Consider the following 14,264-nt stretch of genomic DNA (forward strand, 5'->3'; position numbering starts at 1 on the left):
TGGACCTAGGCGCTGGTCCACACTGGCCGGACGTGCACCCCCTGCTTATACAGTGTGCTGCTTCCTCACTTTCCTCAAATTATATATATATATATATATATATATATATATATATATATATTATACTCGATTTATCCGCCAGAATTTTGGTTCACAGTGTTGCAACTCAAAGGGATTCTGTCACCTCTTTTTACCCTATAGAGCTGCGGACATGCAGGGCTAGATCGCCGCTATCCTGTCCACAATATACCTGTCCCATAGCTCTGTTTGGTTTTATTGTGTGTAAAAAATGATTTCATATATAAATATATATATATATATATATATACAGACGTGGACAAAATTGTTGGTACCCTTTGGTCAATGAAAGAAAAAGTCACAATGGTCACAGAAATAACTTTAATCTGACAAAAGTAATAATAAATTAAAATTCTATAAATGTTAACCAATGAAAGTCAGACATTGTTTTTCAACCATGCTTCAACAGAATTATGTAAAAAAATAAACTCATGAAACAGGCATGGACAAAAATGATGGTACCCCTAACTTAATATTTTGTTGCGCAACCTTTTGAGGCAATCACTGCAATCAAACGCTTCCTGTAACTGTCAATGAGACATCTGCACCTCTCAGCAGGTATTTTGGCCCACTCCTCATGAGCAAACTGCTCCAGTTGTGTCCGGTTTGAAGGGTGCCTTTTCCAGACTGCATGTTTCAGCTCCTTCCAAAGATGCTCAATAGGATTGAGGTCAGGGCTCATAGAAGGCCACTTTAGAATAGTCCAATTTTTTCCTCTTAGCCATTCTTGGGTGTTTTTAGCGGTGTGTTTTGGGTCATTGTCCTGTTGCAAGACCCATGACCTGCGACTGAGACCAAGCTTTCTGACACTGGCTAGTACATTTCTCTCTAGAATTCCTTGATAGTCTTGAGATTTCATTGTACCCTGCACAGATTCAAGACACCCTGTGCCAGACGCAGCAAAGCAGCCCCAGAACATAACAGAGCCTCCTCCATGTTTCACAGTAGGGACAGTGTTCTTTTCTTGATATGCTTCATTTTTTCGTCTGTGAACATACAGCTGATGTGCCTTGGCAAAAACTTCGATTTTTGTCTCATCTGTCCACAGGACATTCTCCCAGAAGCTTTGTGGCTTGTCAACATGTAGTTTGGCATATTCCAGTCTTGCTTTTTTATGATTCGTTTTCAACAATGGTGTCCTCCTTGGTCGTCTCCCATGTAGTCCACTTTGGCTCAAACAACGACGGATGGTGCGATCTGACACTGATGTTCCTTGAGCATGAAGTTCACCTTGAATCTCTTTAGAAGTCTTTCTAGGCTCTTTTGTTACCATTCGGATTATCCGTCTCTTAGATTTGTCATCAATTTTCCTCCTGCGGCCACGTCCAGGGAGGTTGGCTACAGTCCCATGGATCTTAAACTTATGAATAATATGTGCAACTGTACTCACAGGAACATCTAGTTGCTTGGAGATGGTCTTATAGCCTTTACCTTTAACATGCTTGTCTATAATTTTCTTTCTGATCTCTTGAGACAGCTCTTTCCTTTGCTTCCTCTGGTCCATGTCGAGTGTGGTACACACCATATCACCAAACAACACAGTGATTACCTGGAGCCATATATATAGGCCCAATGGCTGATTACAAGGTTGTAGACACCTGTGATGCTAATTAGTGGACACACCTTGAATTAACATGTCCCTTTGGTCACATTATGTTCTGTGTTTTCTAGGGGTACCATCATTTTTGTCCATGCCTGTTTCATGAGTTTATTTTTTTACATAATTCTGTTGAAGCATGGTTGAAAAACAATGTCTGACTTTCATTGGTTAACATTTATAGAATTTTAATTTATTATTACTTTTGTCAGATTAAAGTTATTTCTGTGACCATTGTGACTTTTTCTTTCATTGACCAAAGGGTACCAACAATTTTGTCCACGTCTGTATATATATATATGTGTGTAAATCAGCCTGGTAAGGAACCCAAGGGGCTGCACTAACCATTCTGGAGCCCAGCACCGCCCCCTGTGAAGGAGCCCAGCACCGCCTGTAACCAGGAATCTCCTCCTGGCTCACACAGTCAGATCGACGTAATCTCGCGATGCGCAGTGCCAGCATAGTGTTCATTCCCTGTGCTGGTATTACCCTCAGGGAAGGAACTGCGCATGCGCGAGCTCGCGCACCGCGAGATTACGGCGATCTGACTGTGTGAGCCAGGAGGAGATTCCTGGTTACAGACGGTGCTGGGCTCCTTCACAGGGGGCGGTGCTGGGCTCCAGAACGGTTAGTGCAGCCCCTTGGGCTTCTTACCAGGCTGATTTACACAAATATATATATATATATATATATATATATATATATATATATATATATCAATCATCTTTTACACTCAATAAAAGCACTCAGAGATATGGAACAGGTATATTGCGGACATGCTAGCGGCGATCTAGTCGTGCATGTCCGCATCTCTATAGGGTAAAAAGAGATGACAGAATCCTAAGTCCATTCCCTTCCATTTCCTGCTAACCCACGCTGGTTCCAGGACAAGTCAGAAAAAAGTGTCTTAAACAATTGATAGATTTGTACCAGTTTTTGGTGCAAATTGTTCCAGAATTCAGACATGAGTAAATGTCCTCCATTGTGATTTTCTTTTTGCAGAGCTTTTGTAATGTTTGCATGTGATAGTTATCAGGATGCACATGGAGGAAAATATGGAGGGAAGATGATATGCTAAGTCTTCAAGAGATCATGCTGCTATGTCAGTCCTTATGTAGAAACGGTTTCAGTCTGTCCACCTATGAACCTGATCCTCTATTAACCCTTTCTTGAGGACTTCTGTACATGTATGTCGGAAGTTGGGTATTTAAAGATCACTAGCACAGCGGGTGCCAATGCTGGGAGGTTTCTGCTGTTTTAACATCTGTGACTGACCATGGCATCTGAGGTGGCTGTCGCCTAGAGCGCTGCACTCCTGGGGCCTGAACAGCTTCCTGTGCGGAGATCGGGGAAGCTATTTGTTCTCTCTAATAGTCTGGATCTCTGAAGATCAGTAATTCTATTTTTTACTACTTTTTTTATTTATTTTTTCAGTATTAAAACACAAGAAAAACTATATCAAAGTGGTATCGCTGTAATTGTACTGACATGGAGAAGGAAGGGAACAAGTTAGTTTTACTGCATAGGGCAGTGTTGGCGAAACTATGGCACGGGTGCCAGAGGCGGCACTCAGAGCCCTCTCTGTGGGCACCCACACCCTGAAAAAAGTCTAAGGCATGCCAGTATGCCTAACACTTTCCCTGCCATTCATCAGCGCAGGTGCGCTATGAACAGCACAGGCAGCACACAGAATGTAGATGGGCTATTGTAGCTAAATAATAAAGTACATAAAAGATATATTATATTGGACTGTAGTCTTCAGGGTAAATTGCCGTGTTGGCACTTTGCGATAAAGAAGTGGGTTTTGGGTTGCAGTTTGGGCACTTGGTCTCTAAAAGGTTCGCCATCACTGGCATAGGGAATGCCATAAAAACAAAAACTATCAAATTGGCGGAACTGCATTTTTTTCCAATTCCACCCCATTTGTAATTTTTGCAGTAGTAAATGCAATAGTAAATGGTGCCTTTAGAAAGTACAACTTGTCCAGTAAAAAAAAAAACAAGCCCTGATCCAGCTATGTGAATGGAAAAATTAACAAAGTTATGGCTCCAGGAAAACAGTGAATTAAAAATGAAAACACAAAAACGGAAGACTGCCAAGGTGAGAAGTTTAAATCTTTTGTTGCTAAGTCCTGCATGTATAGTGCTAATAAAAATTACTTATACTATAAGTCGACGTGTCCTGTATACACAGATGGTGGGCACTAGGAACTTCAGTCTGGCACTGTAATTCTAGACAACCCCTTTAAGGTTATAAGGATGTTGAAACCTTGTGGGTGAAACTACAGATGAAGGCCTCATGCACACAGCCGTTGTTTTGTTGGCTCGGATGCGGACCCATTCACTTCAATGGGGCCGCAAAAGATGCGGACAGCACTCCGTGTGCTGTCCTCATCCGTTGCTCCGTTCCGTGGCCCAGCTAAAAAAATATAACATGTCCTATTCTTGTCCGTGCTTTGCGGACAAAAATAGGCATTTATATTAAAGGCTGTCCGTGCTGTTCTACAAATTGCAGAAGGCGCACTGACGCCATCCGTGTTTTGCGGGTCCGCAAAAACACACCACGGTCGTGTGCATGAGGCCGAAAAGCAATTTTCAGTGTACTCTATAGACCACACTATATGATACACGATCAGCTTTACAAGGAAATTGAGCAGGCTGCACAGGGTGATAGAGTGGTGATAATAGGGGATTTCAACTATCGAGATATTTACATGATTCCTTGGGTTTATCCCCTTTAAGACATCGTGATTTTTTCCCTTTCGTTGCTCTGCTGTCCCAAACCCATACGTTTATTTTTGCATTCACATATGAGGACTTTTACTTTCTAATGGCACCATTTAATATTCAACACGTTGTAATGGGAAGCTGAAGAAAAATCCAACTGGAGTGGAATTGGAAAATAACGCAATTCTGCCAATGTATATTCAATAAAGAATTTTCTATGTTTCTATATGGAGGAGCCGTAGTCCAATATTTTTGTGGATTGAAAATAATGTAGCAGCTTTTGGCTAAAATTTTAATTGTTCCATGTAAATTAGCCTTCACTTGTTACCCTCATTTATTAACAAGAGAGGTGCAGAAATCTCCATCCCAACAGTAAAAATGTTTCATTGCATACCCAAAATAGGCAAGCTAAAATGTCATAAAAGAGCAAGTAATACTCTCTTTACTGATCCCTTGCTGCTCCGGTTCTGACACTTTTTTTTGGTTCCCTGTTGGTTTCTACTCCATGGTCCCATTTGACGTAAAAAATTGTAACATGAATCGGAAGCCACATACTTTTTAGCTGAATGTGTGGAGAATACATTTTCATTAGACAATGCTCCGTCTGAAAGAGACTCAACAAAACCACAAACAGGACTCTGGTAGATAAAACTGATATGAACACATCTGATGATTGATGGAATTTTATAAACATTCTCAAATTGACGTAGAAGTTAAACACATCTCATAATTCTTTGACCTTGACTTGCTCATACTAGATTTATCTCTTTAGTAAATTGTCTGAATATTTGAAAACCAAGTTGTTTATACTTTGTGTTCTACATTATGTATTAAAGGGATTTTCCAGGACTTCGATATCAATGATGTTGTGCGCCGCTGTTCCCCCACTTACCACCGTGGTCCCGGCACCGCGCTCAGCGGTGATCTGTGGCTAGTTCTTCCCATTCACCACTGCAGTCCTGGGCTCTGTCTGTGTGGGTACTGTGGTTCTGGGATCCGCTCCACTGTTTCCTCTCAGCCCTGGCCACAGCATGCTTGCTGTTTGTTTTCTGAAGCACTTCCTTAACCGCCTCAGGACCGCCTAACGCAGATGTGCGGTCCGGAGGTGGCAGCCCTGCGCACGACGACGCACATACGCGTCATCTCGCGAGGGCCGGGATTTCCTGTGAACGCGCGCACACAGGCAAAGAAGGTAAGCGAGTGGATCTCCAGCCTGCCAGCGGCGATCGCTCGCTGGCAGGCTGGAGATCTGAATTTTTTAACCCCTAACAGGTATATTAGACGCTGTTTTGATAACAGCGTCTAATATACCTGCTACCTGGTCCTCTGGTGGTCCCTTTTGTTAGGATCGACCACCAGAGGACTCAGGTAGCTCAGTACAGTCGCACCAAACACCACACTACACTACACACACCCCCCGTCACTTATTAACCCCTTATAAACCCCTGATCACCCATGATCACCCCATATAAACTCCCTGATCACCCCCCTGTCATTGATCACCCCCCTGTCATTGATCACCCCCCTGTCAGGCTCCGTTCAGAGGTCCGTATGATTTTTACGGATCCACGGATACATGGATCGGATCCGCAAAACACATGCGGACGTCTGAATGGAGCCTTACAGGGGGGTGATCAATGACAGGGGGTGATCAGGGTGATCACCCCCCTGTCATTGATCACTCCCCCTGTAAGGCTCCATTCAGACGTCCGTATGATTTTTACGGATCCATGGGTACATGGATCGGATCCGCAAAACACATGCGGACGTCTGAATGGAGCCTTACAGGGGGGTGATCAATGACAGGCAGGTGATCACCCATATACACTCCCTGATCACCCCCTGTCATTGATCACCCCCCTGTCATTGATCACCCCCCTGTAAGGCTCCATTCAGACGTCCGCATGTGTTTTGCGGATCTGATCCATGTATCCATGGATCCGTAAAAATCATACGGACGTCTGAATGGAGCCTTACCAGGGGGGTGATCAATGACAGGGGGGTGATCAGGGAGTCTATATGGGTGATCACCCCCCCTGTCATTGATCACCCCCCCCCCCCCCCTCCCCCCCTGTAAGGCTCCATTCAGACATTTTTTTGGCCCAAGTTAGCGGAAATATATATATTTTTTTGTTTATTTTTTCTTACAAAGTCTCATATTCCACTAACTTGTGTCAAAAAATAAAATCTCACATGAACTCACCATACCACTCACGGAATCCAAATGCGTAAACATTTTTAGACATTTATATTCCAGACTTCTTCTCATGCTTTAGGGCCCCTAAAAAGCCAGGGCAGTATAAATACCCCACATGTGACCCCATTTCGGAAAGAAGACACCCCAAGGTATTCCGTGAGGGGCATATTGAGTCCATGAAAGATTGAAATTTTTGTCCTAAGTTAGCGGAAAGTAAGACTTTGTGAGAAAAATACAAAAAAAAATCAATTTCCGCTAACTTATGCAAAAAAAAATAAAAAATTCTATGAACTCGCCATGCCCCTCATTGAATACCTTGGGGTGTCTTCTTTCCAAAGTGGGGTCACATGTGGGGTATTTATACTGCCCTGGCTTTTTAGGGGCCCGAAAGTGTGAGAAGAAGTCTGGGATCCAAATGTCTAAAAATGCCCTCCTAGAAGGAATTTGGGCACCTTTGCGCATCTAGGCTGCAAAAAAGTGTCACACATCTGGTATCGCCGTACTCAGGAGAAGTTGGGCAATGTGTTTTGGGGTGTCATTTTACATATACCCATGCTGGGTGAGAAAAATATCTTGGTCAAATGCCAACTTTGTATAAAAAAATGGGAAAAGTTGTCTTTTGCCAAGATATTTCTCTCACCCAGCATGGGTATATGTAAAATGACACCCCAAAACACATTCCCCAACTTCTCCTGAGTACGGCGATACCAGATGTGTGACACTTTTTTGCAGCCAAGGTGGGCAAAGGGGCACACATTCCAAAGAGCACCTTTCGGATTTCACAGGCCATTTTTTTTACAGATTTTGATTGCAAGGTAATTCTCACACATTTGGGCCCCTAAATTGCCAGGGCAGTATAACTACGCCACAAGTGACCCCATTTTGGAAAGAAGACACCCCAAGGTATTCCGTGAGGGGCACGGCGAGTTCCTAGAATTTTTTATTTTTTGTCACAAGTTAGCGGAAAATGATGATTTTTCTTTTTTTTTCTTTTTTCCTTACAAAGTCTCATATTCCACTAACTTGCGACAAAAAATAAAAAATTCTAGGAACTCGCCATGCCCCTCACGGAATACCTTGGGGTGTCTTCTTTCCAAAATGGGGTCACTTGTGGCGTAGTTATACTGCCCTGGCAATTTAGGGGCCCAAATGTATGAGAAGAACTTTGCAATCAAAATGTGTAAAAAATGGCCGGCGAAATCCGAAAGGTGCACTTTGGAATATGTGCCCCTTTGCCCACCTTGGCTGCAAAAAAGTGTCACACATCTGGTATCGCCGTACTCAGGAGAAGTTGGGGAATGTGTTTTGGGGTGTCATTTTACATATACCCATGCTGGGTGAGAAAAATATCTTGGTCAAATGCCAACTTTGTATAAAAAAATTGGAAATGTTGTCTTTTGCCAAGATATTTCTCTCACCCAGCATGGGTATATGTAAAATGACACCCCAAAACACATTCCCCAACTTCTCCTGAGTACGGCGATACCAGATGTGTGACACTTTTTTGCAGCCAAGGTGGGCAAAGGGGCACATATTCCAAAGTGCACCTTTCGGATTTCGCAGGCCATTTTTTACACATTTTGATTGCAAAGTACTTCTCACACATTTGGGCCCCTAAATTGCCAGGGCAGTATAACTACCCCACAAGTGACCCCATTTTGGAAAGAAGACACCCCAAGGTATTCCGTGAGGGGCACGGCGAGTTCCTAGAATTTTTTATTTTTTGTCGCAAGTTAGTGGAATATGAGACTTTGTAAGAAAAAAAAAATTAAAATAAAAATCATCATTTTCCGCTAACTTGTGACAAAAAATAAAAAGTTCTATGAACTCACTATGCCCATCAGCGAATACCTTAGGGTGTCTACTTTCCGAAATGGGGTCATTTGTGGGGTTTTTCTACTGTCTGGGCATTGTAGAACCTCAGGAAACATGACAGGTGCTCAGAAAGTCAGAGCTGCTTCAAAAAGCGGAAATTCACATTTTTGTACCATAGTTTGTAAACGCTATAACTTTTACCCAAACCATTTTTTTTTTTTTTTGCCCAAACATTTTTTTTTTATCAAAGACATGTAGAACAATAAATTTAGCGAAAAATTTATATATGGATGTCGTTTTTTTTGCAAAATTTTACAGCTGAAAGTGAAAAATGTCATTTTTTTGCAAAAAAATCGTTACATTTCGATTAATAACAAAAAAAGTAAAAATGTCAGTGTGAGGAATATGGATTAAAATTTACTGTCAGCCATGTCCTCACACCCCCCATTTGCTGACAGACAGCAGAGGTAGGGATTTCCCTGCTTCAAAGCCCCCAGCCCTGATTGTAATTTTATGCACCTCTTGGCATGACTCAGTTGGCCAGGAAGACACCCCTCAGGGGGTCCAAGCTTCAAGGAGAAGTTCACACCTCTGTGCAGCAGTTGGGAGCCACCTGAATCTGCAGGAAAACCCCCCAGCAGGGGGTATCTGCTTTGGCCTGGATCAATGAGATTTCCTAGACATATTGGCACCTACCTCTCATAAGGAATTATGAATCACCTGGCCACCGCAGACGCAAACCGGATACATATTTGTGTCCCGGTGGCCATGAGGTACGGTCCCATGGTCTTTGTTTACTCGTACCCAGTCGGGGTAGGGAGATACCCATATCTCCCCATAGAAGCCACCTACCGGTACCAGGTTTGGGCTCTAATTGTAGCCGGAACCCAGGCAGGTCCATTAGTCCCAGAACCATCTCCCTGTGACCCTCTGGTCTGGAGCTATGACCCCTAAAGGGTTTTGTGGGTCATTCACCGTCAGCCCAGAAGAGGGGGAGTTGACCCCTCCCTGAGGCAGGGAGGGGGTGGGCCAGCTCCAGGTTAAAAGCCTGGTGCCAGCAAGTAGGGGGCGTCTTTTCTCTGAAGAGGGGTCACATGCTACACATGTGTTTAGAGGGACCCAGGAAATAGCAGGAGATCACAGCCCCTCGTGTGGCCTCCAGTTCAGGACATCGCCAAGGAACTTTCATCATACTTGGTAACTTACTTTCACACTGCTTAATCCTATTGTAACCATATACCCTGTAATCTGTAACCTCAGACCACTGTATATATATTGTCTGTGTATAGTGTGTTATATCTAGTGTGCTCTTATAGCGATTAAATCTATAATTTAATCTTGTGCTATCTTGTATCTCGATCACGAATAACCACGTCCGTGTTTTGGCCTAGTTATAAGCTACCGCGGGTTGGTTTCTGACCCTATATAATCCCGTTAGCGGACCGGGCTTATATCAAACGAGAAACTGGTGGCAGTTACCCGGGCTGAGTGTGGGCTGTTTTCACTGCGGCAGTGAAAAGGCCCTTCCAGCTTGTTGCCTCTCTGTGCCCGCGTGGACAGGAGGTGTGTGTGTAAACTATACCAGCCTGACCTTACGTGCTCCTCTGGAGGGCGTAACTTCACGTTTTTGGTAAACCCCGTGATCATACCAGGTCTCGTGAGCTCGACGTGGTTGACGTCAGCGGACACGAGGGGTGGTATTCATCACAGTCAGCAGCAATGAAATACCACCAAATGAAAGCTCTATTAGTGAGAAGAAAAGGAGGTAAAATTCATTTGGGTGGTAAGTTGCATGACCGAGCGATAAACGGTGAAAGTAGTGTAGTGCCGAAGTGTAAAAAGTGCTCTGGTCATGAAGGGGGTTTTAGCTAGCGGGGCTGAAGTGGTTAAGGGCCGGCACGCGTCACTTCCTTTATGTGTTAGGTCATGTGGCCTTGCTAACCAATCCTAGCCCTCCTGCGCATATATAAGTGGCTCTGCCCCCTTCCCAGATGCCGCAGTGTCAGGGCCCTTGTGCTCTGCTAAGGCTCCTGTTAATCACTTGTGTTCCTGACTCGTATTTGTGTTATGGGATTCTGCTACCCATCTGATCCTTGCCTGCTAGCCTTGACTCTCCTGTTGCCGATCCGGATTGCCTGACCTGTACCGCCTGCCCTGACCTTTTGCCTGTCTGACTACGCCTCTGACTCATCCTTCGGTCCTGCACTGTTGCTCCTGTTAACGATTCCGCCTGCCTGACTACGCCTGTACTTCTTGTACCTTTCCCTGGTACCTCCTGGTCCGCGTGGACCAGCTGCCGCGTGTGGCTATCCTCCTCAAGTGGTAGCGACCTGGTGTTCCCCTCGGGAAAGTCTATCCCCACCATCAGGGGTACCTTGAAGAATCGAGGGGTTTACTTAAACAACGCCCTTAGAGGAGGTAGGACACGTGGCACAGTGGGTTCACACCCGCTGGTTTGTAACAAATGACTTACCCATAGGATAGGTAAACAATATCAGATCTGTAGGGGCTCGTCCACCGGAAGTAGCACAGAGCCAGAAGTGGACAGCCCTGCACATTGTCTATTGACCGTGCAGGATTACTGCAGCTCAGCTCGCAATCAATGTGGGAACATTCTATAACTCATGACCAGGGATTTAATTTGACTAAGATACGATTCTAATATTAGCCCAAAGAGGACTACTTAGGACTTCAATGTGCTCATAGAATGCTGAATTACAGTGGGGACAAGTGAGTATACAAAAAAAATACATATTATAGGGTGGGAACCTCTGTATGCTGGTTAGAGTAGTTAATGGTGGTTAGCGTAAAGTTGTTGGCTCATCTCACACATTCTTGGCATATCGCTAGGATATGGCACCAATGTCAGATAGGTGCGGGTCCCACCTCTGCGACCGGCACCTATCTCTAGGAGCCCCAAAGCGAAGGAGAGCACACTGCACATGCGTGACATGCTCTCTATTTACTTCTATTCACTTCCCATAGATGTGAATGAAGAGTGCACGTTCTTCCAGGTTTCCCCAAAGATCTGATTATTGAGGGTCACAATAGGGATATGCACTGTGATCAGCTTACGGTCAAGGAACGATTATAACTATATACAGTGGGTATGGATTGCCCAAAGTGGTGAACCTCTATTATATGCTAACATTTTATCTTGTGTTCCTTCAGAACTCTTTGCAGTGTGATCTAGGAAAGCAGTATGGACATCTTGGACGATGCTGCAATAAATGCCCACCAGGTATGTCCTAACAATTATTTATTTTCTTTATGGAATAGGGCTTAGTTACCTGGGTTAGACCGTCAGAATGTACATAGAGTAGACCTATCTTAAAGAAGCATACCGTAAGTGTGTATTACAAGTACATACATAAGCTTTGAACCTCCATCAGTAACGGTTGTGTCAAAAGGCCGGGAGGACTGTACGGATGAAAGACCAATTTACATTTGTAGGTGATAAGTTCAGGATTGCAAAACAAAAAATAATTTAAAGCTATTAATAGTGAATTATTAAAGATGATAGTAATGTTTTATTTATAATATAGCAGCAACATACGTACTTTAAAGTAACCCTTTGAAGACATGTAGAATGAAGCAAAAAAAAAACCTTCTAAATCCTTACCTAAATATTAAGTATTTATCAATTGGCCCATAGAAAAAATACCTATAAAGACAACCAAAAGCAAAACTAGGACACTCTCAAAAATATTAGAAATGATATCACAATTTATGGATGGGTTAAACCTCTATACAGGTTTCTTTTTTGGTATTGATGTTTAACTCTTTACTAGCCCTGACTATTCTTCTGTATAAGATAGTTTGGCCATCAGGCTGGCTCTCTTCTTTCCTTGTCATGCTTTTTTATTGTACTAATATTGTAAATTTATAATTGTGATATATTTGTTTTTGGTTGACTGTAGAGTGAAGTGGATATATCTGTGACAAGATCAGATTGTGCATGAGTCATGGACTATGGTTATAGCCAAAATAAAGTTGTGTTATATAGGCCTCCTTTTAGTTTTCATTAGAGTGCAGTTTGGGTAGAGCACTTAACAGAATAGGTGCAGCAAATTGTGATACTTAAAGGGAACCTGTCATCAACTTTATGCTGACCTCACTGAGGAAAGCATAAAATAGTGACAGAAACAGTGGCGTAGCGTGGGTTGCCAGCGACCGGAAGAAAGCCAAGTTTTGCGCCCCCCTCCAACCTGTGGCCACTCCCCTTTTTGCAGATAATGTAGTAGATATCACTTGCAGTCCTATGTAACACCACAGATAATACAGTGATAACTCTCTGAGTACAGATAATGTAGTAGATGGGTGTGAGCCCCCAGAATTCAGAACACGCACAGACCTGTGCCCTGAAGTCTGGGGCCAGGATGCGGCAGGGTGGGCCAAATTCTATATCCACCCTGCCGTCACTACAGAACATACAGGGTAATACAGCGCCCCATACCTCTTACATCCAGTCTCCTTTGAGGTAGATGTTCTCTTTCCTCATCTTCTCCTTTCAGACCAGTCCACCATTTTTCAGCCATTTCTCGTCTCTGCAGTTTGACAAAAAATAAATAAATCTTAGTTTACTACTTTTCCATCATCCTTCCATCTTATGAACAAATCATCCTACTGCCCCCAATACTGTGCTACTGTGCTCCCCAATATTATACTGCAGAAACAGATGGACCCCCTGATAATAGAAAAATAAAATAACTGCGCCCAGCAAATAGTGCCCCTGACACTAATAGTGTAAACATAACCTCCCCCAAAAATAATTGTGGTAAGCTGATACTGTGCCAAGGGGCCCCCACAGTAATAGTGCTCCCAAAAGTCCCACCAATAGGGATAATTCTCTGCTAGAGCACACATGGTAGTAATAGTGCTCCTACAGTGCCCCCAACATATCCCCACTGTGCCCCAGAAGTAATAATGCTCCCATAGTGCCCATACTAGTAATCATTTTTTTAAACTTTCAAGTTTTATTGAATTTTCCAGATTAAGTACAGGAAATTCAGTAATCATTAAACATTAAAGACGTCTCTTATAAAGTTATTGTCAATAACAACACATGTAACAGACATCTATTATGTGTAACATATTCTTACATAATCACTACAATAACATAGTAATTTTACCAAATCCAGAACTTGTAATCCTTCTGTGCGGCGTAATATATCTTAACCGCTCATAACCAATATATGAGTATTATTGTAACCTAAATGCATATGGATATGTAAGTCGTGTCGTTATTTAGCCGTGCATTCACCGCTCTTCCCCATTGCTATTAATAAGTATTGTCGTTCGCTACAAAGCCACCAGTGGGATTTTAGATGCATATGCGGAAGAACTCCAGATTTACCATACTAGTAATCATGTTCCCCATAGACCCCCCAATAGTAATAAAGCCCACTATAATACCCCCACTAGTAATTATTCTCCTTATAATGTCACAGTACAAAAAATGTCCCGTATAATGTGTGTCAGTGCAAAAAATACCCCCTTTTAATGCCCCCAGTTGAGCTAATGTCCCCATAGTGCCCCCATAATGTGCCAGTATAAAATGCCCCTATATAGTGCCCCCAGTAAATGCCCCCATAGTGCTCCTCTCCCCCCTTCCTCCTAGTGCCCACCATAATGTACCAATAAAAAATGCCCCATATTTAGTGCCCCAGTAGATTCCCTCAGTGTCCCCCATAATTTGCAAGTATAAAATACCCATTCTTAGTGCCCCCTGTAGATGACCCCATAGTACTCCTCTCCCTCCTTCCCCATAGTACCCACTAGAGATGAGCGAATTTCATATTTTGAAATTTGCTCACACTTCGTTTGGTGGTAAAAGGTGAATAGCGTTATG

General features: G+C 43.2%; 1 protein-coding gene across 1 annotated transcript in view; it reads left to right on the forward strand.

Annotated features, from left to right (window-relative positions):
- The window catches only part of TNFRSF11A (TNF receptor superfamily member 11a), a 97,366-nt gene that overhangs the window by 51,881 nt on the left and 31,221 nt on the right, over window positions 1-14,264 (forward strand). Inside the window, exon 2 of the mRNA XM_044295715.1 lies at window positions 11,585-11,654. Coding sequence (XP_044151650.1) covers window positions 11,585-11,654 — 70 coding nt within the window. The remainder of the gene's footprint in view (window positions 1-11,584; window positions 11,655-14,264) is intronic.

Source organism: Bufo gargarizans, chromosome 5 (genome assembly GCF_014858855.1).
Source record: "Bufo gargarizans isolate SCDJY-AF-19 chromosome 5, ASM1485885v1, whole genome shotgun sequence".
Classification (NCBI taxonomy): domain Eukaryota; kingdom Metazoa; phylum Chordata; class Amphibia; order Anura; family Bufonidae; genus Bufo; species Bufo gargarizans.